Here is a 26813-nt window from a genome sequence, read left to right as displayed (position 1 = left end):
AGAGAGATGGAATTGAGACTGAGTTGGTATCACTGACCCTGCTGTTTGGCAGAAAAGTGGATATGAAGGAAGTTGGTATAAAAAACATTCTTTGCTTTGCAAATAACAGCTGAATAGGGCTGTCTGTAATACTGTGTTTAGCAATAGAAGATAGCATTTCCAGAGGCTGACTCTGAATGTCCTAGGAAACAGATGGGATACCTGTGTTTGGTAGTGAAATACAATGTGATAAGTGGAAAATATGAATTATACATGTTTACAGATTATTTGTATGATCACATTTTTCCTTGTTGATACAAAAAGGACAATCCTACATCTGCTTGTATTTTACCAGAATAGCAATTGACCTCAAACTTGCTTCTCCCTCCTAATATATATAATTAAAACAAGAAAGATTTACTCTTTTCAGAGGAGGCAGAATTGCATAATATGTTTTTCCTGTTCTTGCTGCTAAACATTATTGAAACGAGTAATAATCCATCCTGTTACCTTTTCTGCTAAGCACCATTTTATCTGGTTGCTTTGAATTTAGTAGCAGTTATTTATGTGATATTTACATAAATAACATAAATTTGTTAAAAAGGACAGCGCTTTCTTTTATTATTTGAAACTAAAAAAGCAGAATCACAACTTTAGTTGTTAAAAATGCTGTCTTAGGTCTTTGATGTGCTTCTCTTAGTAAAGGAATCTGCAGTGCTTCCTACACATAGTCCATCTACAGAAATTACATTTTCCCCCGTTGAAATGCAAATGTCCTGGAGTGGAGCATGGCAGTTTTTCATCAGCATATGGCCATATTATCCAGCCAGTCAGGGCAGGAGGTAAAGAGTAATACTATATCCTGGTGTGCAAGATACATTAGCAGTACTGGAATGGAGTTATTCAGGCAGAAGAATTCATGGATTCTAGTTAAGGATTTTGCTGATGATGACAGAAATGCACATGACATTATTCCATATGATACCCTTCCCAGATACAGCACTACTACTATGACAGCACTCCTAGGTTTTTAGACTCTAGCTCTTTACACTAAAGTTTAAATTATCTTGGCTTTGTGATCTTGCTACAAACTCAAGCTTTCCCTCTTCTGCAGTGCAGGTCTTACATTTTTCCAAGTTTCTCTCTCCTTCTCATTATTTCACATAATTTTTCTCTTAACTGTACTGGTTCATGTCTCTTAAATGGAATTTCCTCTTGTATGTTGTCTATGTTTTTCATAACTTTAAACCCACTTATATTCTTTACCTTGATGATGATCAGCTCAGCCAAACCCAGCATCCCTTGAAAATGTCATGAATGTGTTCCCAGCTGCTAGACAACTCGAGTACTGTAAGATTAATTAGTTGCCCTTAATGAGTAAGGCAGGATGTAAAGCGCTTGGAGATCTGTGGGGACAGGGTGTCTGTAGTGGAAAAGCTGATATTGTTAACACTTGTTTGCAGTGTTCTTACCTCCCTCTTCTGCTTGCCTTTCTGGTACATTGCTGTTCATCATTTCACTTTGCAATTGATTTCAAGGTAGGATTGAGCACAGCTTTTGAAATAATAGTTCATTAGACCTCAGTTCAGATCTAGGTAATTCTTCCAGTCCTGTGTTTTACAGGTTTTCAGCTAGTATTCAGTCTAGATGTTCAGCCTAATTTGAGATTATCTTCAAATTTATGGGGGATTGACTGCTAGATTTCAATGTCTACTGTCAAATCTTTATGGCAAAATCTGGTAGAAATTATTATTAATTAGTGTGAATGTAAATTCCATGTGTGTTTCAATCCTATATTATGCAGATTATTCTTTGTGTAATGATGTGGAACTTAATGACAAGCACATAAATACCTGTTGTCTGAATCCCCCCATATATGACCAGGCAGGCTGAAGTGTCTGCCCCAGCTCAAGGTGGAGAGGGGAACAGGGTCAGGTCGTGCTTTGCTGGTCACAGTGATGAACTCCCCATTCCAGCAAGTGTAAGAGGAAAGTGAGAACATTGAAATACCCAACTTTCACATCCCATTTGATAGGAAGTATTCAGAGGAGTGAAGAACAGTTTCCCCTTTAGCACCCTGTCAATTTATCATCTTCCAGTGTGGGTCTGTTCACAAACAAGAGACAAACTTAAGTTTGTGAGGATAGAGCAGAAATGATTCCTGCTCTGGAAATCCTCAAACCAATGCTGAGCTGCGTGCTGGCAGGGGATTTAATGAGAAATGTGGCAGTGCTGCAGGTGAGGCAGAGGCACGCATGGGGGTTCCTCCTTGCCTAAGGAATCGCAGTAAAGCCCCTGCCCCGCTGTGCCAGGGGTAGCAGGCACAGTGCTCTGGTGGCAGCCTGCAGAGAGCCTTCCCTGATAAATGCAGGCTAACAAATGCATCTTCTTTGCACTTCAGAAATGGAGAGGGGGAAGAGAAGATAGCACCAAGTCTGGCTAAATGCTAACAGGTTTGCTGCTGTTAAAGAGAAAAAAAAAGCCTCCTACCGTTATGTGCTTCTTTATGTCAGTTTTATTGTTTCTCTATAACCTAATCAGCTGTGGACAAGACAAGCTGTTAAACATCACTGACATTTGTGGCAGGAAGCACAGTTAATGAGCAGAGCTGGAGGTAGCTGAGCTGCACACTGTTAATTGATATTTCACTCCTCAGCTATTCCTCATTTCTCTTCGTGTGACAGAAGGTCAGAGCAGATTTCCTCACAGTTGTGGGTGAGGTCTCTGTGAGGGAGAATCCTGCACCAATGGACATGCAGAGTAGCAGGTAAAGAAGTGGGACAGTGACAGTGAGGGTGACAGTCCTGAGGATAATTAGGGATGCAGCATGGCCAACCAAATGGTAAGAGAGAAATCAAGACTCAAAGAAATCACAGTCTAAACCCGCTGGTGTTAACCTGCTTTTTGGGGGCTTGGATGTGGTGCATAAGATTAACAGAGTTCAAGCTGTTTCCCTGAGTAGGTAAAACCAGAAAATGACTAGAAAAAAAACAAGTGGAGTGAAACTTGAGGTTAGCTGTTTTCAGAGCTCAGCTTTCAGGCAAACATTAAATATGAGATTTTTAATAGTGATGATAGTTAGCAACCCTTTGAAGTCTATATCTGTGCTATAATTTGCTAAACTAAAGTTTATGGTTCATAACCTTAATAAGAAAAACCCTGAGACTGCCAGCCATGGTGTTTTGAATATGTATTTTTAAACATGCTAAGATAAACAAAAGTAGGCCATGGTTCATCTTCCTTTCTGGTTTCTGTGCACTTACACAGAACTTATTCCTTTAGGTCTTTGGGCTCCAAGCCTTAATCTTAAGAGGACTGGGAACATCCCCATGAGTCCAGCCTTTCTCTGACAAGGGAGAGGCAATTAATTCATTAGAGCTTGAGGCTTTGACAATGTGAATGTGTCTGTCTGCCCGTCCCTGTGGCATCTTGTTCAGACTGCTCTGATTCCGTGCCCAGTAACTGTCATGGATGCAATGAGAGGAGCTTGGCAGCTAATTATTAGTGTTTAGACAGTTTTCTTCCTGGAGTATATGTCTGAATACTGTGCAAACTTAAAAATTTTCATAGTCTTACCTTTAAAAAATTGTGTCTCTCATGTTGTAGGAGTCAATACCAGCAGTAAGGAAATGGTTTGTGTCTTCAGCAGCACAGGTTGGACTGGTCAGAAGTGTTTCTGCTCTTGGGGACAGGTAGAAGCAACTGGGATCTTGTGTTTGACTTAGTATTCACTGCAGTACTTTGGCAGGATGCTAATTCTGATCCACATTAATTCCGATCAAATGAATTCTAATCGAACTTCTCTAAGTATATGAAGATGCTGTATTTTAGAGGGAGGAATAAACATGTCCTAGGTGTCCTGTAGAAGATGATACTCAGATTTCAATTTGAGGAGCCATTTTTGAGTCTGTTTCACTGACAGAGGGAAATCTCTTTTTGGGTAGGAGTGTGGGTTGTCCCCCTTCTCGATGTGTTGTGGTGAGACTCCTGCTTTGCAGAATCAGGAAAACAGAGACAGCACTGTAAACCAAACCTTTGTCAAGGTTTCCATTGGAACAGATGGCCCACGTGGATGTGATGGAAGGACTAGTGCAGGGGACCTGGGTCACAGTTCTGGGTTTGGAGTTCAGGTCTCCCAGAGGGCAGATGGACAGCTGGTCTGCAAGGAGAAGGAGCTGCCCTGGGGCCTCTGCTGTCCTTCTTAGAATAAGAGATGCACTGCCAAAGCAGGGCCTGGTGGTGATTTGGAGAGCCCTGAGAAATCCCCTGCAAGGAAAGAGGCTGTAAACATTTTGGAGTTGCTCAATGCCTTTGATTAGGCTGGTTAGGCCACATAGATGTTTGATTGAATTGTGGCTGCTAAACAGTGTGAACTAATCCGATATGTGGTACCCTGAGCACAAGCCCCTGGGTTTTGTAAGGCACTGGCAATTGTGATGTCCTTTGTTTATTTTTAAACAATCAATAAATCAATAAATGAAGAAGCTTTTTTTAGAGGAACATCATGAAGGTGTTTTCTGTTTCATTTTTACTGCTGCCTTCCCTCCTGTCCATGAAAAATTGGTTTCAAGAGTCAGTCTTGCCCTTCAGCTTTGCCATGCCCTGCAGATGTGGATTGCTATAAATCCATTTATCTCTATTAATATTAATACAGATATTTTTCCCTTTCCTGAAAGGGTAAGCAGTTCTTCCTTCCTTCACCTTTTGAGGTAGGACATTTATGTGCAGAACAGTGATTGCTGTCTTGGAAAGCTGCAGCTCATGATTGCTGCAGAGTACTTGGGAGTGAAGAAATCTTGTGAAAACACACAGAGGTCTTTCTCCAGACTTTCTCCATGCATCTTGTTGACTGTCAGGAAGCAAGGCTCAAAATCAGCTCTATTCACATATATAAATATGTATGTAAGGTAATAAATAATAAATACACCTCAATGCTGGTGTCAGAGGAAACAAAAATGGCTAAAAAATAGACCTTAATTTCCTATTTTTTAGTAGTTTTATTTAAAGATGGTCTGTTTCCAAAGCAGAATCTTAAAGATACAGTTTTTTGAAGCAGGTTTGGGTTTTTTTGGGGGGTTTTTTTTGTGTCAGTGAAGTTCTGTTGGAGGGGTATAGTGGGACAGAAAACAATAGAAATTTGTTATCTGGTGATTAGGAAGGGGGACAGCAAAAGCCAGGAGATCCCATTAAGGTGCAGAATCACACAGCTTGATTTCATAAATGTGTTTTGGTTTTAGTACCAGCAATAAAACTAAAAACGCACTCTCTAGTGGAAGCATACCATTTCAGGGATGAATGAAAGGCATAATTAGATAATTTTATAAGTTATGGAGCTAGCAGCTCTGCTTGTATTGAGCATTACTTCTGGCAGAGATGAAATTGTCAAAGTTTTTATTAACCATGGTGGTCTGAGAAGCTTTGTTAATTTTTTTAGGATAATATATTTAATACTATACATTAGGTCATAGTTTTTTGCATAATATGCTGTATTATTTTCATCCTGAGCCAGAAACCATTGCATATTATTTCGTTAGTTTGATATTTTAAAGTTTGAATTGTTTCCTGTAAGATAGACTTTCCATTAGTGCCTGGGTGTCCTGGGCTGATGTTTTGACCTTTCTGTGCTGCAGAGGAGCTTGAGGAGAAAGCCTTGAAGCCGTTGTAAGGAGAGGATTAAAGACTGTTTAATAGTAGTATAAAGTAACCTAGATCACCAGTAGGCATTCCTTGTCTCACTGTCTCTAACGAAAGGTCAGAGTTCTGCAGAAAGTTGCCTAGAGATAGCATAAAGAATCAGACTGTGAGTTTTTGCTGTTTTTCTCCAGTGGTCACTAAATTGAATTTTCAAAATAGTATTTTTCTTTTTTTCCCATCATTTTTAAACATAGTTCTGTAAGCAATTGTAGAAAAAGCAACTGTCAAAACATTTCTTACTGCAGAGACTTGCTCTGAGGTTTTATTTGTATTTTGAAATGCATTGCAAAAGTTCACAGAGCATGTGCAAATCAGCCTGGGATTATAAATAGCAGGAGGTAGTTGATGTGCTTTTACATAGATCTTAGACCAAAGCTGAGAACAAAGGAAAGAACCAGAGGATTGCATTGTTCTTGCTTCTCTAGGACAGGGGAGGCTTGGCTGAGTTCTGGTAGTAACTTCTGTAGGTGATATATGTGTAACATTATGTTTGAACTGAATTCCAGATCCCTCAGGAGTCTGCTGTGAACAGACTCGCTGCTGGTGCTGGTTGGAGTGGACTGCTTTATATTTTTTTCATCTTTCTGTGGTTTGGGGAGTATGGAAGTTATTCTGTCTCTCCCAGTTTATTTATTATGGTGTCTGCCCTTTGGTCTAGTCTGTGTCTTGGAATAGGTGCCTACCAAGATCACTAATATTAGTTTTTTAAATTATTATTATTTTCAGGATCCAACAAACCTGGATAAGTTCAATGTCTCAAACTTCTTTCATGTTAAGAACAACATAAAAGTAATTGATCCAGGTAAGGATGAATTGGAGGTAGGCTGAGAAAACACCAACCCAAACATGCAAAATCTGAAGATGATGTGGAATTGCCTCTGTTTTCTGGAAGGACATCTCTCAGTAGTTAGCTTATTATGCTTGTGTATGGATTTTGGGTTTTTTAAATCTACTCTTGTGCAAACAAGCATCTCTTTATTTACCCAATCAGAAGAAGTGAGTATTATCTCAGATATGGAATATCTAATATCCAGCAAATAATAAGCATGCCAATACGGAGGACAAGTGAAACTTGTAGAAATTAAATATTAAATTAAAATATTAACTAAATCAAATACCACAGTCCAGTCCAGCAACCTCCTTCCCCTACTTTCACATTAAATATCTGATCCTGGCATTTTTGTATCACAGGCCTGGCCATTCAGTGACGAGATGGAGGACAGAAGTTTATATTGTACCCAACTGTATTTTGTCTTTATTGTTCTATAAAAAATTTACAAGACTTGAATGGACTTGTATAGTTTGTAGTGGTTTCACATAAATGTTCATGATAGTTGGCTTGATTTTTTTTTTCTTGTACATCATATTGGCATTTATCATGCTGTATTTTGGGTTACACTGTCATTAGTGTTATGCATTGCTGTTTGTCACTGTGTCTGGAGGAATATATATAGTTGCTAGATCTTTTTATTTAAAAAAAAGTAACATTAATGTCTGTAAAGTTTTTGTGTAATTAGTTATGTAAAGAAGTGAAGGAGGACAAAATACAATGTTTCTTTTAAATTCTGAGAGATTTAACTTTGTCTCACCTAGATGAAGAAAAAGCAAAATCAGATCCATCTTACTATTTGAAGAATACAAATACAGAGACCCGAGAGACTTTACTGGAGCTTTATAAGGAATTCAAAGGCGATGATATTTTAGCGGCTACTATGAAGGCTCCTGAAAAGAAGAAAGTGGATAAGCTGAATGCAGTAAGTTGACTTAATTTGTAGTTTGGTACTGATTGACTTCTTCAAGAATGGTAATACTTGTTTTTCTTCTTAGAGGCCGTATTGCAGTATAAACAAACACTGCTTCTGTTTCCTCTCACACAGAAATTTGTCATAGATAAAAAAATGAGAATCATATCAGGATTCCTTAGACATGCATAGTATGTGTCAGTGGGTTTCTATTTGTTAAATCATTGCAAATGAACCTAAACATTTGAGAACTGAATTGCAATAAGAAGGAAGAATCCCTATGATGTGGTTATGTATGTGTTGGCAGAACCTTTTTCCCAGGTTCTAATCTCTCACTTTGAGTTTGTTTATCATTGTCTCCTGCATTTATTGGCAGAGAGAGCACACCTTAAGGGTAGTGGAGGTGAATCATTTCTGCTGTGGACAAATACATAAATCATCCACAGCTGCTCCTCCATTTTCTTTTTCCACTGGAATGCAGAGTTCAGTGGAATATTTTAAAGTATGTTCTTCCAGTTGCATGTTCATGGTTCTCAAGAGAAACAATTTATCTGCATCTAGATTTCCTACATCAAAGGCTGTTTGAAATGGGCAACAGAGAGTATTCAAGTGTCCTTTAATAATTCTGGGATGTGTGTGCCTGCTTGCTTTGATTACACTTAAATGAAAATGAACAGCAGTGCAGCACACAACTTTAAAGCAGAGGATTTAGGGACAGATTAGGGAGTGTATGTGACCAAGAAGTAGGATCACAAGTGCCCCCTTTTTTGGGACATTGTAGTGATTAAAAAATAATTTTTTAAAAAGTAAGGGGAAGAAAGAAGAGGGCAGAAATAAGGATGAGCTCTACAATGCTGGTGAGTCAGATTGTCAGCTTATGACGTGGGTGAGCATAGCTGTAAACTTGCTTAGGACACAGTGAAACCTTAGGGAGTGAGCACTGACCTGGCCTGGACTCTTTACAGGCATTTCCCTGGAACTGCTGCACATCTCTGGATTGATTAGATCTTTGTAATTTACTACAAAATCCATGTGTGACGTTGACATTTCCCCCCTGCAGAATTACAGAGCTCAAAATAGACCTTTGGCAATCATGGGATGGTGCCTCTGCACACAGCAGGGCCAGCTGTGGGAAGGGGCTGGTTTGCTCTCCCCTACAGTATCTCTGTGGTTCACTGCATTTTCCTTCCACTCAGCAGCACTGGAGACTTCTGCAGATGTCTTGGCAGAAGTACTCCTTGCCTATCTCCACCCCTGAACATTCAGATCAATTCTGATAATAGAATCTCTGCATAGTGATGTATTAAATCGTAGTGGAAGCATTAAGCCTCTTTGGCTCAGTGCATGAGCAGCCTTAACTACAGTTCCATCAGAGCAAATGTGGGCAACAGATGGAGAATTATCACTGCACTGGGTATTTGTTTCTTTCAGTAGGAGCTAGAGCTCAAAAGTCTGCCTTCAGAAGAATGGCATTTGTGTGTTTCTAATGCTTATATAGTATCTTTAGTAGATAAATTTGAAGATCTAATGTCTTTTTCTCTTGCTTTTTCCTCTGCAAACAGGCTCACTATTCCACTGGAGCTGTAAGTGCATCCTTCACCTCCACTGCAATGGTGCCTGAAACTACCCACGAAGCAGGTACTAGAGCTACCTACCTACAAACTGTTTATTTATTGCTGAGTGTCAAAGTGTGCCTCTTAGCACATAAACATTTATGAGGGCTGAAGGAATACATTGGTAATTGGTCAGTGCTGATGCCATGGAAATGTGTTCCCTGACCAGATGTAGCCTTACTTTCCAGTGAGGTTGTTCTGAAAATACCGGAGCAATTATGATCAAGCTTTGGCTTTGAATGACTGTTACTTCTTTTGAACAAAAATTAATGAGACATTTTCTATGCCCAGGGATGACAAATTGAAATATCCCCTTCTCTAAGTTAGGAATGAAGTATAATCTCTCCTCAGATACCATACAAAACCTTGCCCACCTTTTTGGCCTACCCCAGTATTAGGACAAATTTTGTAATGGTAACTTTTACTGCTTTTAGTTTACTGCTTTTCACATGAAAATACGTTTTAATACAGTAAATTTTTCCTTTTATTCTCCAACCTAAACACAAATGTATAAGATTTATTTAGTTTGGAGATTGATTAAACAGCTGAGTCATTAGTATTTCCAGTTGAGAAAGTTGGGCTAAACTAACTAAAATTTAGATTGCACATACTTAGGCGAGGATTGAACACATTGCTAAAACTGTTTACCAAATTCAGTTCCTTTAAGTTCGAGTGATTTGAAGGTGACTGAGTACAGAAAATATCTCACTAACTGGACATTTTGACAAAATGGGAATGGAAACATCATAGATTGATCCTTTGGTTTGACTTGCCAGTGATGTCAACAGTAACAGCTTGAGTTGTTTTCAGAACTGGGTAGGTCTCTATGTCAGCAGCTTGTGGTCGACTGATGACTGCCTGCTTGGCTTGCAGGATTGACAAGAAGCCACTTGGGTTCAAAGTAACGTTTATGGTTGCTAGACATTGCTTGAAAATTATAGTTTGTAATACTGAATGCTTCTGGGATTTAAAATGCACATTATTTGGTTGGTTCTCAAAGAGTTGGTGGTTTACTGTAATGGAAAGTGTTTTGCACAGAGATTCATGCAAGGTTATCATAGATGAATTGCAGAGTAGGATCCCTCAAGACCTAGTACCACAGGAGAAGAGTTCAAACAGTAGGTTCTCTGAATCGTTTACTGGTGATTTCTAAAGATCAATGAGCAAGCTTACAGAGAGCTAATTACTGTCTTTGCTTTGGTGTAGCTGCTATTGAAGAAGATGTTGTGAGATACCAGTATGTGAAGAAGAAGGGATATGTGCGACTTCACACTAATAAAGGAGACCTAAACTTGGAGCTGCACTGTGACATGGTACTGTGCCCCATGAGATCAATTTCTATAGATAACAACCAGAATTAGAGCTGGCAGTGAAATGTTTATATGTATACATAAATTAATTAACTGTATGTATTTGCAGTATATGTGTAAGTGTTCTCTGTGAGTAGTCCCATCATTGTAGTGGACTACCTACAATATGCCAAGGTGGATGTTTAGGGCTTCAAAGGGTCAGGATTAATGACCCAAACGACCAGGAAGGAAGAGAGCAAACAGAAGGCAGAGCACAGTGAGGAGGGAATAATCCAAGCTTACACAGCAGCTTACTGACAGAACCAGGAAAAGAACCTCACTGAAACCAAGAGCAGTCTTTCAGTCTGATTCCATGTAGTTAAGATCCCCAGAAATAGTTAGATTTGTTTCTAAAGCCTAAGCTTTATAGAACAAACCTAAATGAGAACCTTAAAATATTTTACTTCCTGTTGTCCCTTCCTGTTTTTGAAGTTCAAGTTTTCAGACACTTTTCCTTTGCCATTAAGAGAAGTTGATTTTAAAAAAGCAACAGACTGGAGTTTTTTATAGTCTATACAGACTGATTCTGGTGGAAATCAATGACTTAAAATAATAAACGTGGCAAGACTTCTGATAGATGAATGAGTTGTGATGTCTCAAGACGTCACTGCTCGGGTAGTGTGTTTGCTTATTTATTTGTACAGCCACTTCTATAAAAGGAAAAAAGTTCTCAAACCTTTGATGGTTTACTGAGATTTCTGTTTCAGGATATTATCGGCCTGAAAGCTGATATTTTGGCAAGTTGAAGGATGTGAATAGGAGTTTAAATGGTAAAATTGCTGTTTCCTGTGACCCTCACAAAGCTGATAAGGGCAGTGGTGCAGGGTAGGAGCTGGGGTACCTATGTGAAATCCAGATGTACTGCGAGAACACATCCATTTTTGCATGCAAGGAAGAAAAAGGAGCAAACAGCAGAAACCTTCTGGCTTTCCCTTCTCTTCCTTTCTCCCACATGAGTAAGAAGCAAGTTATGTGTAAACATCTCAAGCTGATCTATGCAAACAGCATGAGAATCTCCACAGCAGCGTATCGTGTTAGTAATTCTCTAGGTCTCTGTTATCCCTACAGGTGTTTTCCATGCTCTGAAATAGTAACACTGTAATAAGGCAAAAAGCAGAGGATGTGAGTACAGCAATATTTAGGGGAAGTGGCAGAACGAGCAGATTGCATTGAATCATTTGTTTTGCCATATGTTCTCAAACTGGCTCCTGGCTAAAGCAGGCTGACTGCAGCTATTCTTATCAGTGTGGGCTTTTTGGCCACTTGTGTGACCAGTGTCACTCAGTCCTGAGGACCCAGGCTCAATTGCTCATTATGAACTTCCTGTATGATATCCATTCTGTTTCCTTTTTTTTTTTCGCAGATGAATTCCTATTCATCCACCTTTCACTCACAAAGCTTCTTCATGTACACCCTGGAAGTGTGTGCTGTTTTACACAAGCAGACATGCTCAAACACTGGCCTCCAGCCATCTGTTCCTTCATGTTGATTAAATCTGTGTGAATTTAGCAGACCTTTGGCACTGCACAGGGGGAAAAGATATATATTTAGAATAAATAGAAAAACTTGCTGCTGTAGGGAGGTTTTCACAACATCCACCTTTAGGTCATCATCTTAGGTCTGTGAAATCAGTTCTTTCCGGGAGGCACTTGTTTTTCTCTCTTTACTAAATAAGGAGTTTGTGCTTCTAACTTTGGTTTTCCTGAATCACACTGAGGTCAGCTCAGTGCAGACAGAGCAAACATCTTGCAAACATATAGCACATACATAGGTCACAAACATGCACAAATCAGCTACAGTGAATCTATTGAGATTGCAAAGATTGACCTAGAAAGTGGGAAAGTGCCAAAATTTAAACACTGTTAAACACTTCCAGTTCACTCTGCTTGTGAATATGTGTGTTAATAGTCTTAATTAATCATATGCCAAGTTTTTACCAGCTTTTCTACCTTACCCAGTGCACAGGCTGGACCAGTCCGGGAGCTGATTGGAGCTGGTTTATATACAGAATTTCCTTTTCCTGTCAAAGTGTACAGTGTGGGTAAGGTCCTTGAATGCAGTCAGGGGGAGCAGGACTGTACCATAATGCTCCCTCAAATGAAACTGCAGAGGGTTTCTGTAATTGCTGAAGGATATCCTGTGCTCTGGTCATTATGGAAGCCACCCTGGCAGTGATCAAAATTTCACAGTACTGCAAATACATGATTGTGAAATGTTTAAGGAAGCTTGAGGATGGAGTTGCTATATAAATATGACAGATAAATACCTCTGTCTGGAAGTAGGACTTGCAACATTTAAATTAAACTTTAAAATAGTCTTATGGTTTAGATTTCAATACATACTTTTAGGTGAAGTCTCCTCACTAAAATAGAGAGCAGCAAGTGACATACTCCCTCTCTTAGATGGTCGGTGTACTGAATCTTCAATTGGATTTTCATGCCTCTTGTCTGTATTTAAGCAAAATATTCTTGCAGTCGTGCTGTCAGCACTCTGCACTGCTTCTGAAATCTGCCCAGTATCTGTTGCCTTCAGTACTCTCCTTGGGTGCTCACTCCCTGTCACTTCACAGCCCTGTTGTCTCCTTTCTTTCCCATTTTTTGTGAGCTATTTGCCAGTATGGATTGTTTGTAGCTCAGTCTATATGTACATGTGGAAACCTTTGTTTAAAATAAATACAGGGTTCTTCATATACTAGTACTTTAAGATGCCAGTCAATAAGATTGATAGTGATGAAATTCTTCCTAGCACCAAAAACCTAATCAAGAAAGGTTTTGTATTGATCCAGGGCAGGAAATCAGTGTTGCAGTGTGATTGAAGTCATCAGTTATTTTGTGACAAGATTTAGAAGGAGCATGAAATAGGACTAGAATCCAGATATTTTCAGTGTTTGAAATCACTTGTTCAGATCACCTAAAAACTTCACTCAGGTTCCAGAAGGATGGTGTGTGGTTTCAATCATTGACCTGAAAAAAGGCAATAAAAGGATTTTGGAAGATAAGCTGGATTTTTTCCCACCCTTTTGAATTTGTGCCTCAGATGAGCAAAGGTACTGTTCTCTCTTGGGATCATAGCAGTGTGCCTACTGCTTTTTTTTTTGGTCATTTGTTTTTCTCCCAATCCTCCTATTCAGATACAGTATGTTCCTCCTGATGGGGACTAATCAGATGGCCATTTGTAGGGACGTTTTCCAGGAAGCTGAGCTCAGCTGTGCATAAGCAACATTTGTTGTATACACTAATTGGATAAAAATTTACAAAAATTCTACTTGCCAGAAGTAGTTCTGGCAAGTACCAAAGATTTAACAACGTCCAACAAGCGTTATTCTTTCAGTTCTAGTCCTATGCATGTCAAACACATAAATTCTGAAGAAATAACTGATGAAAGGCAATGAATATCACTGAATTTCTTGTATTTTATTTGCTGTGATTTTTCTAGTCTCCTCAAGTTCTTTTAATTGCTTTAATCAGGATGCTGCTGGGAACAACTGCATATTACCCATGTGCATTCTGGTGTATTAGTCACTACAGTGATGGAGTTTTACCTTGTAGGTGGTAGAGCAGCCATTTTTAAAAATATATATCTACATATAAATAAATATGTAAATGTCATGCCTCAGAAGATCCTGTCAAAATTATGAACACATGGTTTGGTGTTCTATCTCCCTTCACTGCTGGGGGAGTCCTCTGCAAACAAGTGGTCACTGGGGTGATGATCTGGTGGTTCAGCACGTGCCAAGAGCTGTAATCAAATACTGGTCTGTAGCTGCCACAGCAGGTTTTGTAAATTCACTTGTCTCTCTCGGGTTTTGTACTTTAGGGCTTAAGGGCAGAATGGCAAAACAAAGAAGAGTATGAGATGGATTTCAAAGCTCCATCTGACACTCCACAAATGCTTTTTGAGATTTTAGGGCCTGGCAGACTCTGCTTAATGATGATGTCTTGGCATAGCTTTCCAAAGAAGCTGTTGCTCTACAAACATTGATTGTTTTAATCTTTTTAGGCCCTCTGACCTGTTAAATATGCCTGTGATCTATAAATGTGTAATTCAGCCCCTGGTCTTTGAAATCATCTCACCTTTTGTGTGAGGGACTGTTCTGAAGATCAGAAGCCTGTAAACTTCTTATCCATTTCCAGTGGCAAAGAAGTGAATTGCTGAAAAAATCCTTTGACCTCCTGGCATGATGGGATTCTCCAGTCTGCTTGAATCTCTCATTTTCTTTCTGATTTAAACCTTCATTCTACTCGCTTTCTGTCAACATGAGATTGGCACTGTCTGGGAAATAACTGGTTTATGTTTTATCAGTATCTGTTCATTTGGTAATAGGATTGAGGGATGAAATACAGTGGTCTTGGTATGGTTGTAATGACTTTTTTCTTATTTTTTCATCGAAGTAGACCATTATGGGAAGAGCTGCAACTCTAAACTTTGAGAGATCTTGTTAACAGAAACTAAGAACAAACAAGGCTGTGTTTTTGCGGTAGAAGTGCTGGATACGTTTTAAAAAAACATTTGTTAGAGAGGATGTTGTTACTTCTTGGTGTGTTTTTTCCTCCAAGTGGTACAATGGCAGGCAGATCTGTTGTCCTTTGGGGTTGAGAGTAGGATGGCTCTGCACAGCCATCTTGATGAACAGGTCACTTCTAGGTTGTTCTAGGTGATTGGGAGCTGATATTTTAATAGTTTTAACGTTGGGGGCATAACACCCTGTCCTAGTTTAACTGCAGTCAGCAGCTAAGCCCCACACAGGCACTCACTCCCTGGCCAGTGGGAGAGAGGATCAGAAAAGGGGAGAACTTCTGGGCTGAGGTAAAGGCAGTTTAACAAGTAAAGCAAGAGCTGCACACACAAGCAGAGCAAAATAAGGAATTAATTCACCAGTTCCCAAGGGCAGGCAGGTGTTCAGCCATCCCCAGGAAGGCTGGATTCCATCACCATAACGTTTACTTGGGAAAACAAACATCATCCTTTTGATTGTCCCCCTTCCTCCTTATTCCCACAGCTTTATATGCTGAGCCACATCTCCATGTCCCTGCTGCCCTGGGCTGTCTGTGTGTTTTCCTGGCAGCCTTTGGCACTGAGTAGTTGGTGCAAAGGCATTTGGCACATTTGGACCCTTTCTGCCTTCCCAGCTGCTCTGGCAAGCTGGATCTGGGAAGGGAATTGACTGTTACTGGATCGTGCCCCTTGGTTTCTGACATTTGCAGACATGAGGTGCAGACACACCGTGCCAGCTGTGTCTGCCACTTAGTGATCCCAAACCCCAGGATGGGCTGGGTGGTTTGGAGTTACACAGCTGCTGCTCTTCATCTTTCTCTGACGTGTTTCTTTTTTGTACCTTAGCTCCTCTGATGAGAGCGGGGTGACCTTGGGAGGTTGACAGCTACCAGAGCTTCTCTGTCTTATGTGAAAATTTTTACAGGTTGCATCTTCTGAAAGGGTGGAATTTATGTGCAGGCAGTTGCAGATTGATAAAATGCCAGGGAGTCGCCCTGGGATCTGCCTTACTCTAAGTTTTAAGCTGATGGAGGTTGCTTGAGCAATTAAAGTTGCATCTTCATTTAGACTGTACCCACTTGTGCTGTTTGTCTTACCAGTCCATCCTCATCAGCACCCAGCCCTGCACTGTGCTGTCTGACCAGCTCCTTTAACCCTTGTGTGATGACAATTTAGGAGGGGGCAGTGAGTTGGGGAGAGAGTTGTTTTGCCTTCTGCCACTGCAGTAAATATAAGTTAGAGGAAGAGTAGTAACTGTGTCTGACTCTGCCTCTGGAGAACTAGTAGTTAACATTGACAAATTAGATGAGTGAATTAGATGTCTTGTTTAATTTGAGTTGTGCTCAGCTAAACTGATTGATTGTCCCTGTGTTTGCAAAAATGTGAGAAGTAAAACTGAAGTGTGTCATCTTTTTACTGGCATCTTGTCTAAGCTGAGCATCTTGCTTAGACTTCAGAAAAGTTTTCAGTAACATCATGAACGTCAGTATTGTGGAAGAAATGCCTTTTAAAAGTGAGATTTAGCTATCTGCCGAAGTCTTTGCTAAGTAGCTGATTGAATTACAGTGAGTTTCTGCGTAATGAGAATGCATTCATTCTGCTCTTTGTTCTAAGCAAACTTGGAGGCTTTGAGGTAACAAAATAGGCAAATGTTTGCTATCAAGTCAGCAATCTATTTCCCAAGGCATAGTTAGCTTGTTCTGATTCTTTTTTATTATCAGTAGGAGTCTGGCTGAGTGTTTTACCCCACAGTGCCCCAGTGCTTTCATGTCTCCCAGTGCTCACTCTGGAGCTGTGCTCTTCTGATCACGGATCACAAATTACCTGAACACGTTTGCTCTTGGTATAACCAGATTGAGAATTGTGTCCCTTAGATGAACTGTGGCTTTCTTGAACTGAACCATCATAGGCAGCTGTTGTTTGCCACCATCACCTGTCACTGGCTCAGTCCCTCTCTCACACTGGGGAACTGTTAGCAGGAAAGTGGAGCTGGCAGGGAGTGGTGTTTAGGTCTGGAGTAAACGTTTCTCCTGCAGGAAATGTCATAGGCTTCCCACAGTGAAATTCTTCCCATGCTCTTGCAGTGGGCTTTGTGGAGTTTGGGGTTTTCTTGTCCCTCTTGCTGTGAAACAAATGGAGCGTGCTCATAGTTCATGGGTGCAGAGTGAAACAGGGTGGTTTAAATGGCCTTCTGGTATTGGAGCCTGAAACACTGATGTGTTTCTTTCCATGGCTTGGAGGGGGGAACAGACACTTGCACCTGATAGATGGTGATTCCTGAAATTGTACCATTGCATTTAGCTCTGACTAAGCCCCTAATAAAGCCAAGCTTTTATTGCTGAGTTCTTTTCTTTGTGATGGGTAGGCTGAGTACTGCGGGTTGAAAGGCAGGGGGGAAACTGAGTTTAAAACCTTATCAAATCACCTCTTTATGGGCTCACACATTAGAAGAGTTGCTGAATGAAGAATTACAAGATTGAAACTGCTCTGTGTAAAGTATGTAAATGGATTAAAGCAAAACAAAATCCACCTTGCATTTTAAAGGAGATATGTGTTAAGAAAATGGAAGGCTTCATTTGATGCTTTAGAAATTTCCATCACTAGTTCGTGCCTCTGAGTAGCAGAATTCTGGCATTTGTGTGATAAGATGAAGGCAGTAGAATGCAATTTTAATTTGAGAGGAATGAGCTTTTCATTATTTCCTGCTTTGAAACATAGGGTTAATGAGCATATAGCAAGTCTCTGTAGTTTAGTGCCACTACTACAGTTCATCCAATTTATAGAGAAAAAAAGAAATAAAAGGGAAGTGGAATTAGCACAAGAAAATTATACAGATGTGCGAATGACAGCTTCTGAATGCTTAGTGTGAAATTTCCCTTCAAGGTTCATGCACATCCTCAAGGGATGGAGCATTTTGAAATGATTAGCTCTTCACATAGTAAAGCCTTTTTCCTTGCAGTCATGGCAACAACTCAGGAGCTCTCCCTCTTTCCCATCTCCCGCACCTTGGCAACAGGAGTGCTGCAGGTTTTTCATCTCCTCCTGTTTGGCTCTTCACTGCTCAGTACAGATTCTGAGTTAAGGTAACTTTTACAAATGTAATGACCCATTGTAGCTAATGAGAATGGACAGCTGCAGACTGGGAAATCAGATAGGGACCTGGCTTGGTTGGTCCCACCCTTCAGGTGTCGGATTGCAGCAGGAGACATGAATTTTACCTGGCTTGCAGCCACCCTTGCTGGCAAAATGCAAACTGAAATTGGCTCGGATAAAATCTGCATTTATCCTAGAAGTAAGCAGTCAGGGTTTTTTTTTTTCTGTTTTGCTTTGGTTTTCTAAATTGTATGTTCCTTTTTTCAGTGTTCACCCAGTATCATGACTTCAGAGTCTTCTGTCACTGCTATTTTTGCAGGGTCATTCTTTGTTGCAATCTCTCTTTAACTCTGAAATTTGTCTGGGCGTAGTAACTGGTAGAGTGCTGGTGTTCCCATGCAGAGTTACCTACTAAGTGTGTTAGCTAAATGGGGACTTAAACTTACTTAGAAAGCCATTGGGCTGTGGCCCCATTAAATATATATGTCTGTGAGCCAAGCAAAGCATTTGTGGCATCTTCTGGAATAAGTGCTCTTCTGGATTCCTGTCTCAAAGCATTTATTAAAATTTTACTGCTTGTCTTGGGTGTGAATTTTCAGCAGTTGAAAGACAGTTATCTGGCATCTACAAAATAAATAGGGAGCACAGTTGGAGCAGGTGACTCATTTTTGATATAAATAAGATTTTTCTCCTTACTATTTGTCATTTGGAAAGAGAAGTGTCTTAAAGCTGAAGGACATCATAGAGAGACTGTGTTCACTTACATGGTCCCAACTGGACCTAAGAAAAGGAGGATTTCTCAGGGCTGTCCTAACACACCCTGGTCAGAAAAGCCTTCCACAGTTTTTAAATTTTCCTGTTTAGGAGTGTCTCTGCATCATTCTGAGGAAATGTTGCAGTAGGTTTAAAACAGTGTTTTCTGTCAGTGGATTTCAGATCAAGTGAATACAGTGTCATTTTTCCCATTTTTTCCTTACATATAGGTCTAAGTCATCGTCAGCAGAATAAAATAATTTAAGTCATTTCCTGCTTAATGTAAAAGGGATAAAGAAGGGAAAAAATAGCTGTTGCTGTTGAGGGTGGTTTAAGACAAAACCAGCCAAAAAGAGAGCCTGGAGCACACAGTCAGTGTGAGAGAACAAGAAACCAGCGTTACCTCCTGCACTGCCAGGTGCCTTGAGCATCCCCTCCTCCTGCAGAAATGGTGTGCAGGAAGTTTCTGAGGGAGACAGCTTTGCTTTCAGAGACTGGGAGTCTGACATCTGCCACAAGATCTTACATCAAATTACAAAGTCAGGTTTGTTTATGTGTGTTTATATGTCTTTGTAGTTGGAACAAAGACTTCAAAGACCGGCCTTGTTTGTGCGGTCAGTGCGGAACACAACTTCAGTCCTGAGGATCTGCACCTACCCCATAAACCTCAAGCCTTTTTCTCCTGCTTTGGACAGGATGCTGCTTTAAAAAATCCCTGAAATGTGCTTGGCAGTGTGAGATTTGGCAAGAACATAGGCTGCTTTGAATAAATCAGATAATCTGAGCCAGATATTCTAGATCTACTGCATGACTGAAACTGGGGTTTATCACTGATTGAATGCAAACCCTTTTATTTGTGTCTGCTAAAAAGCACTATAAAAGATAGTGGTAATGTTGCTAAGGAGCTGTTTACCTGCCAGATGTATCTCTGTGATGCATAAGGTGACCATGGGAACCAATTTGGTGGCAATTATTTAAAGAAAACCTTGCAGTGAAATTACTATTGCATATACACTAAATATTTCTGAGGTTGCATTTGAAAAGCTTATTTCTGGGAAAGAGTATAATAGCTAGAAATCCATTTAGAGAGAAGGGTCAGGACAGGTCCTGCATAAAAAATACATCACTAGAGCCAGTTTTTTTGATGTATAATTTACAAATCGTGTTTTGAAAATAAATAGGAAATCAGTTTGGGGTTATCAACTTGGTGCAAATTTAAAATGATTTGGTGTCCATTCCTAGGGGACTCAGTCTTTTGCCTGGTTTCATTTTTTTGTAAAAAATTAATTACAGGTTGCTGTATTCCCCCTCGAGAACTTATTAACTATGTCTCTCTCTCCAAAGAGTGCTTGGCTCTCAAGAGATAAAGTGCCTTAGGCTAAAAGCTGCTGATTCCATTTCTGATTCATAAAGAAAAATTTTAAACTTATTTTTATCCTTACTGACATAAGAGTAATAACTAATAGCAAAACACTAGGATCAAGGCTGTTATTATGATATTGTCTTATAAAGGAAGCATGTGCTGCAGAAGTGATTCCTCAGAGGTTGAATTTTACTACAAAGATTAAGTACAAAGATTATTTTAAAGCATATATATGTTGAATTCAAAGGGAAATGTTCACAATTACTATAAACATTGAAACTGTAAGAAAACCTCCTGTTGCTTGATACAATTTTAATGAAATGTAGTTACTTATGAGTTGCCCTCAGGATGCCACCAAAGTAAATGTCTTGGTGACATTCTACCATCAAGCCCTTATGGTACCATTACCATTTAACTCAGTAAGGAATTCTGTAGGAAATCTGAAATAACGGCTGGTGTAGGATTAGAATTTGCTCATTTTTTCACTTGTGGGCCAGCTAACAACTGTTGTCTGAGCGGACTAATTAAGAAGGAATCAATATAGAGAATTTATAATGACAAGTGAAGTTTGTTGGGGAAATTAAGAGACATTTCAGTGTAAATAAAGAGGGGTGAGAATGATTGTGTTCCAGATGAGAAAATACAGGAAACTGAAGTTCTGTAGGTTCCAGATGAATACTTGTGTGAACTGCCTTTTCAAGAGATAGGGATTATTTAATCTTTAAATCATTATAATCAGGCTGTCCTTGGTTCTTTTTGCTCTTAAGTCATTGAGGTTGCATGGCTCAGTCTCTGTCTCTCAGCAGCTCCCAGAGCAAGAGTGATGTCACAGCAGTGCAAAGTGCACTGGTGCCTTTCACAAAGACAAGTCTTGTGTGTGCTCACTTACAGCCACTGCAGCTCATACTGGGGCTTTACTTGCCAGCACATCCAGCAATAAGGATATTTTTAAGGCTTTTAAGAACTCAGATGTATTCTTTTGTAAAACTGAAATAGATTTATGCACATAATCCACAGTAGGGCTGGAAAACATACCCCAAGTGTAGAAACAGGCTGTTCCTGTACTTGTGTTTGTATGTCTGAAGGTATTTTAGTATTGCAGAGAATGGAATCCATACAATTACTGTGCAAGGATGATTAGGTGGAAAATGAAGTTTTTCAGAAGGTACTGTTTGAATGTCATGGCTCATAAATTCACTAAATAACTTTAATTTGCCCTGTAAAAGTGAGTTAGAAGTTGGCAATATATCTAACTTTTCAAAACTCTAAATAATATTTTAAAAAATCCATTTTGGGTCTTTTTTATTTTTCCTGTGTTCCAGTGACTTGGGTCAGTCCCATTGTCACTTTCAAGTGGTGAAGAGGACCAAATCCTCCTCTCCCAGTTAACTGCAATGTGCTCACTTTGAAATAGTGAAGCAGAGAAGTCAGGTTCTTTCTCACTCTGATAAATTAACATTTTTCCGTGCTAGAAGCCCCCCTTTGGAGCAGGATTGTGATGCTCTGCTGAAACTCAGTTACTTGCAAGTCTCTGAGCTTACCTGTGTTCACCATCATGATGTCAACTGGGAGCTCCCATTATCTGAGCTTATGTTCAACACTTCTTAGTGCTAATTGCAAGTCTGGATTTAATTTATTTAACACAGTGTGTGTCTCCCCAGTGGGCCTTAAAAGAAGGTACATTACAGGCTTTTTCCTGTAGACAGAGCCTCTGTCCTCCTCGAGTCCTGCATGTTTGTAAGGCACATATGGAAAGTGATTCTTGTGACCACTGTAAGGATTGTTTAAAAGTTGTGCTTCATTAAAACTTCCTGTTGTCTTTCAGACACCCCGAACATGTGAAAACTTTATCAAATTGTGCAAGAAGAACTATTACGATGGAACAATTTTTCACCGATCAATCCGGAATTTTGTGGTGAGTATTAAAAAGCTCCCGTGTAATGCAAAACATGTGATATACTCCAAATATCCCATGTATTTAACTTATCTCAGGTTTAGGTTGTTCCATGCATGGCAACCTGCAATAAATGTGTATTAAATATATATGTGTATTAAATATACCATCAGAATGAGGCTGTCCTATCCCATGCCATGTGTACTTAGGGGTGTCACTGACAATTGTCTCTGACTAACATTGTCACTGGGAGCATCACTGCTTTCCGCACTGCATTTGCTGGCATTCCAGACAAAGCCTTGAAGAGTCATTGCCTTGGCTCTTGTTATCTTCCCTAAGATGTGGGTGGGTGGTTAATGAACAGAAGGAGAGAGGGAAATGCTAATTTAGATAAGTAATACAGTGGTCTGTTGAAATCCCATTCAGATGAAACTTTAGCAAGCATCTGAATTTCTGTTTCAGGCTGTGGTACTTGGATATTACCAGATCATCCTTTCCTAATGTGCTCCAGCACTGGGTGCCCAGGCTTTCTTGTGAAGGAGTTAAAGAGCACCTTGTGTTCCAGAACTGTATCTTTGGTAGTCAAAGATCTTTATTTACAGAGTTACAGTCCAGGCCGTTTAGGATATTGTGGCTGCCCTGTAACTTCCTTTCAGAAGAATTAACAGCCTGATCCTGAAGGCAGAGCACATCTCGCAAGGAACATCACTGCATGTTACATTCCATCCTGTCATCCTACAAAAAGCTTTTTTTCTTTTGACAGCACTGTATATCTCAGTTCTTAGTTAAACTCACAACTAAAATTGTGCTTGTGTGGTATTACTTTGAAAGTGATTGTGTCACTCTCCCTCCACTGGCATTAAAACACATTGAATAATATTTCTGTAGATCCTGCATGTACAATGATCAGTACATGTAATTAATTGTGTTACTGAAAGATTGGTTTCCCATAAAGATTTTTCCTACTGAGGTAGTGAGTGGAATACAGATTCAGGTACAAAAAATATTCCATATTCCCTCTTTTCTTGCTTCCAATCATGTGGAGGGTTGGTAGCAAAATGTAAAGCCTTTTCAGTTCTAAAAGTAGTGCCTCTTCAGTTAAAAAGCAGGTTCTTATTCGGCACATTATAAAAAAGGGATGATCTGGTTAACCCATTTGAAATTGGTTATTTTCCCTATTTACCCATAAAAGACCTATTATTTCTACAGAACTGCCATTCTGCTTATGGATAAGCGATGTCAGGGATGACATGCTTATGACAGCCAGCTGATAAATAAGCTCCAAATAAGTAGTAATGGTTTCCTTGTTCCTGACTTGTCAACATGACACAATACAGAAGGCAGAAAATTGAGCAGAATTGGCTTTTATGGTTTGTATTTAATGTCTTTCACACAGATACCTCTGTAACACTGATTTAATTTTAATTCTGCAGATCCAAGGAGGTGATCCGACTGGAACAGGAACAGGTAAGGTTGAGTTTGAATCAAGTAAGTTGTTCTCACTTCATGGGCTGTGTTATTACATTTACTTCCAGACAATTTTAAAGTAAAATTATCTCAATGATGATATGTGGTGCATTGTGTTTACTTTAAAACAGAGGTTTCGTTGATATATTTTTATGACCATGTTGACTATGTTCAAAATTGCATCCAGTACATTCTCAGTGTAAACACTGGACACTCTTCCATGTAGAATTCTTGCAGGTTTTACTTCCTTTTTCCTTCAGAAAATAAAGAAATGAAAATGATAATGATTTTACAGCTGATCTTCCAGGACAAAGAACAAAGGAAGAAACGCATTTATGCAAAGTTACTTTCAAATTCCATGTTAATTAAATACTTGAGACCTGCTTTGGAATTGGTGATTGGCCAGACACCATCTGTTCTCCCAGCTAGTTGCCTTATAATGCCCAAGCTGCTCTTTTTCTAACTTGTAGGGATCACTGCTACAAAATTCTTCCTCCTGCTCCTCCTCCCTTGGCTGGGATCTGGGAAGTGTCATAGCAGGAATGGTCAGGAGGCAGAGCAGCTGAAGGGTGGCAGAGCATTGCCCACCACAGAAGATGGGTCACGTCATACCTCTGGTCACTGCTGTAAATTTGCTCATTTTCCACTTGCACCTTCTATCTGCCCACTCGTGGCTGTCACCAGCATCCCCAGCTCCTCGCCTGCTTAAATGCTTCAGCTCTATTTACTTTGTAAATTACGTTAGTGTGAGTTGCTCAACAACTTTTCTTGTTAAGTGTATGTGATAATCAACAGGTGCAGGATTTGAGACTAGTTAAAGCTTCAGTGTTTTGGTGACAAAACCCCATTAACAAGAATTGTTACCATCTATGCTTGGACTGTCAAATGTGATTTGATTTTTTTTTGATATGGAAAGTTTTGGTTCAAATCCGGAAAGACGTAATTAGGAACATCTTTTGAAATGAGAAATTAAAGAGGTGTCAGGAGACAGGAGAGATTTAATAGCTTGCCTCAGACACCTCTCACCCTTGCAGGGTGGAGTTCAGATCCTGCTGTGGAATGAAAATGAACTTGCTGGTGTCATTCCTGCTTCTGTTTGTGCAAATTGCAGAAGTGCTGTAAGACAACAGAGTTCAGAGGACTGGCAGCACTGCTGCACTGAGGGCAAGGCTCAGCTCCACTGGCTGGGCCAGGAGGAAGTGAAATGGTAATAAGCACATAGGATGAAAATCCTCCTACATATATTCTTTCACTTAAACAAGGGAGTCTAATGACCTCTAGTATTTTCCATCTTGTTTTCCTCCTTGTCATTCTTAATTAAATAGGAGTGTATCCCAGGCGAGATGTCTCGCAAACATCTGTCAGGACTGTTAAAGTTCTAATGAAGTGAACAGTGTGCACTCAAACAGACATGAGTCTTGCACATTTTTAGAGACTGGCTGCAATTATTGTAGAGTCCAAACGGTGCAAATGTCTTCTTTGCACCTGAATGGCTTTTATTTTTTGAAGGCAATTGAATTTTATATGTCTTTACCTAATTGCTTGTTGAATATGATAATATCACAAGAAAATCTAAATGGAGAGCCTGGTGGGCTGTAGATTGCTCTTGAACTGTCATGCCTTTGTATTTAATACTTCAGTGAAGCTGCTTAGACAGTTCACAGAGTGCAAGTAGTCTGTCAGGATTTGTTCCTGACTACTGGATAGATCCAGGGCACTTGACTGTGAGGCAGAAATTCCACTTGTGTGTCTCAAGCTGTAAGAAGGTGGCCAGACCTGAGGCTTGATGTTCCCTTGGCAGCAGGGCAGCCAGAGGAGGGCTCAGCTCAGCAGCACATGGACTGATGCTCTCTGGGCTCCCATGCTGTAAAAGTGTTGGTCCATTGCTTTGTGCATTATTAATGTGATCACAGGCATTCATTTTAGGAAAGCTTTGGAGTAAAGCACTGGGATTCCATACTTTGTACCTTTTTTGCCTGTGGCCTGTTTGTTATTTGCAGGATAAATTCCCTTTTTTTATTTCTTCTGCTGGAAGGGATTTCAGTATTTTTTTGACTCACTGCTTCTTAGAAGGGAAAAAAAGATGCACCTTTGAAACCTAAAAAAGATCTGTAAGATTAAATGGGCTTTAGAAGCAAATAACTTGACTTCTGTAATATAAGAGAAGCATATGAGAACAGAACAGGGCTTTCTTCCCAGATATTTCAATTGGCAATAGGGAGGACTATTTGGAGGTTACCCTTTAAATGTCAATATTATAAACTGTTTCTATTACAGCCTTTTGTAGGATGACTTCAGAACAAAAAACACATACTTTGTTTCCTCATCCACACAGAACCTTCTGCTTTAACTGATGGTTTCTAGCTAGGAGATTTGGCCTTTTTGTTTTTAAAAAAAAACATGGAAAACTGGTACATGGAAGATGCATTAAGCCTGTATATATTCTTCTATTTATTTAATTATTCCTGTTCATTAGTTCAGGAATTAGAACAGACTTGTTTGACTATCTTCCCACCATTTGGTTTCTGTCATCTGATATTCATTCCATGTGTCAGGGTGTCAGGTTGATGGTTGCAGCCCCCAGATGCTGAGATGATCACCCACTCCATTGCTAACTAAGCCCAGGACTATTCATCTTCTGGGTGGATTTGGGCACAATTAGTACAACATGACAGAAGGTTACTTGTGATACATACACAGACTATAACTGTGCTTTGGCTCACCTGGATTAAGTGTGCTTGTGTTTTGGAAACAGTTCACAGAGGCAAATGCCAAGCTGGTTGTCACTGACCCTCCTCTCCCATGGCTGCTCCAGCTGAACTCCTCTCTGTAGGCAGCCCTGAGCCTTGCTTTGTTGTTTGTTATTCAGCTCCTCACTTTGTCCTTTTTGAGTCTCTTTTGGACTGTTGTAGAAGTAAATGTGACCCAGCAGACACGTGAAGGACAACTAATCCCTGGTACTCAGCAGTTAACCCTGGAGTGGAGAAGGGTGGAAATTAGCATTATGGCATCTGGGAGTTGAGATACCACCCTGGGAAAAGAGTGAGGAATAGAGTTTTACCTTAGCATAGCTGTCAGACCTGCAGTGCCAGAGCAGTTAGACACAGTCCTGCAAGGCTGACACTGGTTTGGAGGACCTGACTCATTTTCCTACAGCCTTCACCTTACTGTTTCACAAGACTACTGGGAGAAGTTTAATTGTGGTGCAGCAGCTTATTTCTTCTCTAGCACAATAACCACCCATAGAGGCAGTATTCAGAGCAATAAGCTGAGTCATGGTCATTCTTTGTAATGATTAATTATTTGAAAATGAATTTTAGATTTGTGATGTATCTCTTTTCCTGCTGTTCATAACAAGTAAGTGGTTGAACA

General features: G+C 39.9%; 1 protein-coding gene and 1 long non-coding RNA gene across 3 annotated transcripts in view; one reads left to right on the top strand and one right to left on the bottom strand.

Moving 5' to 3' along the window:
* PPIL2 (peptidylprolyl isomerase like 2) overlaps positions 1 to 26813 on the top strand; it is a 68236-nt gene that overhangs the window by 20759 nt on the left and 20664 nt on the right. For both annotated transcript variants that reach the window (XM_066331394.1, XM_066331393.1), the window contains 6 exons: positions 6400 to 6475; positions 7267 to 7427; positions 8978 to 9053; positions 10235 to 10341; positions 21906 to 21995; positions 23408 to 23441. In XM_066331394.1, coding sequence (XP_066187491.1) covers positions 6400 to 6475; positions 7267 to 7427; positions 8978 to 9053; positions 10235 to 10341; positions 21906 to 21995; positions 23408 to 23441 — 544 coding nt within the window. The remainder of the gene's footprint in view (positions 1 to 6399; positions 6476 to 7266; positions 7428 to 8977; positions 9054 to 10234; positions 10342 to 21905; positions 21996 to 23407; positions 23442 to 26813) is intronic.
* LOC136368921 (uncharacterized) overlaps positions 23333 to 26813 on the bottom strand; it is a 36878-nt gene continuing 33397 nt past the window's right edge. Inside the window, exon 2 of the long non-coding RNA XR_010744930.1 lies at positions 23333 to 23695. This is a non-coding gene — a long non-coding RNA (uncharacterized lncRNA). The remainder of the gene's footprint in view (positions 23696 to 26813) is intronic.

This window comes from Sylvia atricapilla, chromosome 17 (genome assembly GCF_009819655.1).
Source record: "Sylvia atricapilla isolate bSylAtr1 chromosome 17, bSylAtr1.pri, whole genome shotgun sequence".
Lineage (NCBI taxonomy): Eukaryota > Metazoa > Chordata > Aves > Passeriformes > Sylviidae > Sylvia > Sylvia atricapilla.
Note: the sequence above shows the minus strand (reverse complement) of the source record. Positions and strands in the feature narration are given on the sequence as shown.